The 6,000-nt window shown below is 46.5% G+C and overlaps 1 protein-coding gene across 5 annotated transcripts in view; it reads right to left on the minus strand.

The window, feature by feature from the left end:
* RAD51B (RAD51 paralog B) overlaps positions 1–5,115 on the minus strand; it is a 625,639-nt gene extending 620,524 nt beyond the window's left edge. For 4 of the 5 annotated variants that reach the window (XR_016349667.1, XM_075927356.2, XM_089778529.1 and 1 more), the window contains exons 1-2: positions 4,988–5,115; positions 1,024–1,117 (exon numbers count right to left, since the gene is read on the minus strand). Coding sequence is in view for 4 of the 5 variants with exons in the window: in XM_075927356.2 (XP_075783471.2) it covers positions 1,024–1,117; positions 4,988–5,046 (153 nt within the window). In the remaining variant the exon portion in view is untranslated. Of the gene's footprint in view, positions 1–1,023; positions 1,118–4,758; positions 4,938–4,987 lie in introns of those variants that run through there. The other variant, XM_075927352.2, reaches the window with a different exon arrangement.
* Positions 5,116–6,000: the final 885 nt, after the last annotated feature.

A 6,000-nucleotide genomic window follows, 5' to 3' on the forward strand; every position in this document is an offset into this window, starting at 1 on the left:
TTTACTCTTTTGGTGCACTTTTAGAAAGACTGTCTTTTAAAAAAGATTTTTTAATATATTTTTGTCATATTGGTGTTAGCCTATTAATCTAAATTTAACTTCCCTAACTGAATAATCGATGCTACATTTGAAAGGCGAAAGTGATATAGAGACCACTGGGCCAGTGGGGGGATTGATTGAGTCACCCACTGACCCCTTGCTCCCCATGGCATTTCAAAGTGGCAGCACTGCGTAGAGCTGGGGGCCAGCTGGAGATTCCCCAGCTGACCCCGGGCTCCATGCGGTGCTGCTGCTTTGAAACACCATGTGGGACTCTCCACAGCGTTTCGAAGTGGCAGCACCATGTGGAGCCAGGATCCGTTTTTGCTTACTGGATATTCAACTGGTCTTTCACATCCCTAATTGGAGTGGGATAAAATAATAATACTATCTTCCTCACAAGCCTGTCTTTAACTGGATATGATCACAGACCACCTCAAATGATGTCTCGTCTTCTAATTATTAGACTTAAGGCCAGATCCTACAAGAGAATCCATATCAGAGGACTGCAGCCACTACACAGACATTCTGGCTCTACTTAGGCATCTATTCATATACGTATTAATTTGCAGGGTTGAGCCCTGAATCACCCCGTATCAGACAAAGTCACAGAACACTAGATTAACAATTCTGATCTGAAGAGAAGAGAATGAGAAAACTCCATTAGTTTCAGTTTAATATGACCAACTTCTCTTCGTGTTGTGTTGTATTGTATTGCTGCGTATGGTTAAATAATTCTTTTACTCCACCCAAATGGCAGCTTAATTTGATTGGCAAGCAAAGTGATCTCTACATTACTTTAGGATTCTTTGGGATGAAAGGTTTCATAGTCTATATAAAGGTAAAGTATGATCTTATTTGGAAGCCATATTTCCGCACACATTCAAAACTATACCTTTATTAGGAAACAAGCCATGCATGTTTCAAAGTGCCACGTAACTCAGCATAAAATAAATCTCTATATCTCTTAAGTGAAATTCTTACCCGACAGGTAGTGATCTGATGCCGACTCAGCCTGTCACAAAGTTCCTGAGATAACCCTGCTCTTCTTAATTTCTTAGTGGCCATGCTCCCATATCTGGTGAACAGAAAAACAATCACTGGACAGCAAAACAAATCTAGAAAAGCTATCTGTAATACCAATACAATGACAACACCCACCCCCACGTGCTGGGGGCAGGAGCACATGTGAAGCATAACTTCCCCCATCCTCTGGGCTCACAGCTGAGAAAGAGAAATGGCTGCGGCAGCCACTTTTTTGAGCAGCATGGGAGGGGGCATGGGGCAAGCAGGGAGTCTGCCTGTTGTTCCACACTGCGTCCGTGAGCTGGAACCAGCCCCCGGGCCGTATTTTACCCAGCTTTCTCATAAAAAAATAATGAGGTGAACATTAGCCCCCAATGCAATACTGTGAGTAAAAGAACTAATGCAATCCTTGGACATTTAAGTAGGGGAATATCAAGTAGAAGTAGGGAGTATCCGGCACTACTGCAACCACTACAGGAATAGTATGTTCCCTATTCAAGCGGGTTGAGAGGTCAGAAAAGAGTCACAAGAATGATTAAAGGTTTGGAAAACATGCCCCAGCTTGATTTATTTTGTTTATCACAAAGAAAGTTAAGGAGTGACTTGATCAGTCTATATGAGCCAATACAAGGAACAGAAAATTGATAACAGAGGGCTCTTTAATCTTGCAGGCAAAGATTATATCATCCAACAGCTGAAAGTTGAAATTAAAGAAATTCAGGCTAGAAATAAGGTAAATGTTTTTAACTGTGAGTTTAATTAACTTTTAGAATTTCTTTCCAAGGGCTGTGATGGAGTCTTTACTGCCTACAATTTTTAAATCCAAATCAGCTGTTTTTCTTAAATACATCGTCTAGTTCAGCCACAGCTATTGTACTCAAAACACACATTCGAGGAAGTTTTATGCCCAGCATTATTTACCTCAGACTTGAAGACAACAATGGTACCATCTGGCTTTTAAATCTAATAATTAGCTGGGATATTACAAATGTACAAATGTTCTTCTTATCTCTCAACCAGGGCATAAAAGATACTACCACAACTGGCAACTGAAAAGCAGATGTAACAGATTGACTAAAGCATCTATACACATTTGTCTTCCTAGCTATACATATATTGAATCATTTTGTTCTTTCACACATAATATCCTGGGGATATACCCTGTGGATTTGTAAGGAGAACTTAAAAGAGACTGGTTCTTCTGAAAGTTTCTCAGGTATCATAATGAGCTTGGTGCCTGGTGGGACAAGTCTTGGGGTTATGTTAGTGTTGTGTGAATACTCACGCAGTGCAGAAATTATCAATGGAGTTCATTGTTATATATTTCTCTATAGAGTCTCAGAGGTCACAACATACATCTTTGTAATTTGGCTGCATCAAAGTGTTATTGAAGAACTAAATTCCTCCAGCAACCACAAAGGAGTTATATACTTCTTTACATTTTCTGAGTACTACAAAGAAGGCTGTAAGTGTCTGATTAAGAGATTAAGAGAAGGTTGGTTGTAAAATAGGATTTGCAGGTGATTAAAAAGACAGTCGTGAAAAAAAAACAAATGAGTAACTTTTCATTTTAATATAACATCTAAACAATCAGCCCCATCTTTAGATTAGCAACTGACTCATTTTTCTCACATACTGTCTCTTGAAAAACCTACATGTTGGATCAGATCTTCTGTTACTCTGCTGTCTCAGGAAGAGAAAAAAAAATATTTAGGGATGTGAACATGTAGCCATATTCCCAATTAACAGATGAGCCTGGGCTCATCAGTTAATCCTAACAAGTTACACGCAGACTCCGCCTCCCCAGCTACCACTGTATCAGAGACAAGGGGAGTGGGAGCCAGTGCATGTGGAGAAATGGCTCCCACAGAACCGTTCGCCCCCATGCCTCTTATACAGAGGCAGGTGGGGAGGGGCAGTCAGGAGCTAATTCACACAGGGTGCGTCTAGACTGGCCGCTTGAATTTGCGCAAGAGCACTGACGTTCTAATGTAAGAATTCAGTGGTTCTTGCGCAAATACTTTGAAGCTCCCGCTCAGGGATAAGCCCTCTTGCGCAAGAATACTTCCGCAAGAGGGCCAGTGTAGACAGGCATCTTAATTTTTTGTGCAAGAAAGCCCGATGACTAAAATGGCCATCGGAGCTTTCTTGCACAAAAGCGCATCTAGATTGGCACGGATGCTTTTGCCACTTTTTGCGCAAAAGCATCCGTGCCAATCTAGACGCTCTTTTACGGAAATACTTTTAACGGAAAAGGTTTTCCGTTAAAAGTATTTCCGCAAAATCATGCCAGTCTAGATGCAGCCACAGAGAGCCAACTCCCACGGAGCCACCTCTCCCCTCCCCCAGGCTTGCACCCTCAGCAAGTTGCAGATGACACCAAGCTAGGGGGAGAGGAAGATACGTTGGAGGATAGAGATAGGGTCCAGAGTGACCTAGACAGATTAGAGGATTGGGCCAAAAGAAATCTGATGTGGTTCAACAAGGACAAGTGCAGAGTCCTGCACTTGGGATGGAAGAATCCAAAGCATTGTTACAGGCTGGGGGACTAACTGGCTAGGAAGCAGTTCAGCAGAAAAGGACCTATGGATTCCAGTAGATGAGAAGCTGGATATGAGTTAACAGGGTGTCCTTGTACACAAGAAGGCTAATGGCATATTAGGGTGCATAAGGAGGATCATTGCCAGCAGATCTAAAGAAGTGATTATTCCCCTTTATTCGACAATAGTGAGGCCGCATCTGGAATACTGCGTCTAATTCTGGGGCCCCCCACTATAGAAAGGATGTAGACGCACTGTAGAGGGTCCAGCAGAGGGCGACCAAAAAGATTAGGGGGTTGGAGCACTTGACCTATAAGGAGAGGATGAGGGATTTGGGCTTATTTAGTCTACAGAAGAGAAGAGTGAGGGGGGATTTGATAGCAGCCTTCCACTTCCTGAAGGAAGGGTCCACAGAGGATGGAGAGAGGCTGTTCTCAGTAGTGAAGGGTGGCAGAACAAGGAGCAATGGTCTCAAGTTACAGTGGGGGAGGTCTAGACTGGATATTAGAAAAAACTATTTCACTAGGAGGGTGGTGAAGTACTGGAATGGGTTACCTAGGGAGGTGATAAAAACCTCTAGGGATGGAGATTCTAAGTCCCAGCTTGACAAAACCCTGGCTGGGATGATTTAGTTGGGATGGGTCCTTGCTTTGGGCAAGAGGCTGGACTTGATGACCTCCTGAGGTCCCTTCTAGCCCTATGATTAACTGATAAGCCTAGGCTTGTTGGTTAATCATGCCAACTACATGCATTCCCCTCTCCCTGCCTCCCCCCCCCCCCCCCCCCCCCCCCCATTATTTAACCCTTTTAAACCAAAACCTGCGGCCATGGCTACATGACAGCGCTTAGGGAGACCAGAGGCTCCAAGGCAACGGGACTGAGCTAGGCCCAGCAAGCGGCGGTAGCTGTTTCTCTTAGGTCATGCTTGGGGGGGAGGGTGCGCTCACTCACATCCCCGAGTGACACAACTGGCAGCCACCTGAGCTGTGGCGTGTGCCTGGCCTCAGTCTAAAGGCAGGTTCCGCCAGCGGCGTAGCACTGAATTACGGGTCCCCCGGTGCCACTGTAGGCAGGGTCGTGGTGTGGAGCCCGCTGTTCCCGCTGCCTTGGGACCCCCACCCGGGAGGAGAGGGTATGAGCCTTCCCCACCTACCCCACAAGGCGGAGTGAGCGAGCCCCTCCACACACACCCCAGCGCCCCCAAGGGAGGGGGAAGCGCCTTCTGCCCCGGCCTCCCTTCCCCGGGGCACAGCGCGGGGCTGCCCCTCCCTGGGCGGCGTAGCGCTGCCTTCTCGCGCCCAGCCAGGTTCCCCCGGCCCCACCCTGCGGTTGGCTGCAACCCCCTCCCGCCAGGCTCCGCCAGCACCGCCGCGCGCCCTGACCTGACAACTTTTTCAAAGTCTCCCACTTCACCACAACAGGAGGAGCCGCCGAGCAGCATCCGGGGCAGTCATTGGTCCGTTTCACTAAGCGGTCTACCACTCAGCTGCTGCATTATGACTTAGCCAAGCGCGGGGCGTGCTGGGAGGTGTAGTTCTATGGGAAGGGTGGGCAGGCGCGCACGCTATAGGGGGTGGCGGAGGCGTGGCTTCGGAACGTGAGGTGGCGGGGTTGCTCCCTTCAGTGGAGCCACGACTGCAGCTTCAAATTATGAATGCATATAAAATAATTATCATGGACATAAACTAGTTAATAGCTGTCTCTGTACTAACTCTTGCATGGTAATTCTAAGGAATGTTCCCTTTTTGAGAAGTAAGGACCCTAATGACAGAATAACTTATTCACAAGCATTCACATTCATTACAACGTGAGGGAATAAAGCTTTACATTAATCTTATTGAGAGGAAATTGTCAGATCAACCTGCTGCCAGCCAGTGCCCAAGGAGGGCAACAGCTGGGTTCATGGCCCAGTGTGCGCGCTCCAATAAACACACCGGTGTAGAGAAGCAAAAAAAAGTTTATTTGAACGCTCAAATAGGTGCCAGGAGACTAGACATCTCAAATCAAGCACCCCAACCTAAGCAGTTTTTCTTCCTTATATACCCAGGTTGTTTACTTGCAGGAACATAGTGAACTGTAGCAAGGTTCCTACGCTGGGGCATGTTCCTCCTCCTCCCCCTCTACAGAAACACATCTGAATTCTTTTTCTATACCGCTGATAGTAACTAGGCAACTTCAAGGTCTTGCTGTCTTGCTGTTCCCAGCTGTTAGTGAGCTAGAGAAAAGTTATGTCTGGGGGGGAGGAAGGGGCTTTTAGGGTGCTTGGGCCTAGAGCGGGGGGGGGGGCTTCATCGATCCTTGTGATCTTCCACTCCCCCAAGTTACCTAGGATCATGCCCAGTGACCCCAACAGCTCCCTCCTTTGAGAATACTCAACACACTTTCGTCTGAGTTT

This window comes from Pelodiscus sinensis, chromosome 5 (genome assembly GCF_052426305.1).
Source record: "Pelodiscus sinensis isolate ZL-2025 chromosome 5, ASM5242630v1, whole genome shotgun sequence".
NCBI lineage: Eukaryota > Metazoa > Chordata > Testudines > Trionychidae > Pelodiscus > Pelodiscus sinensis.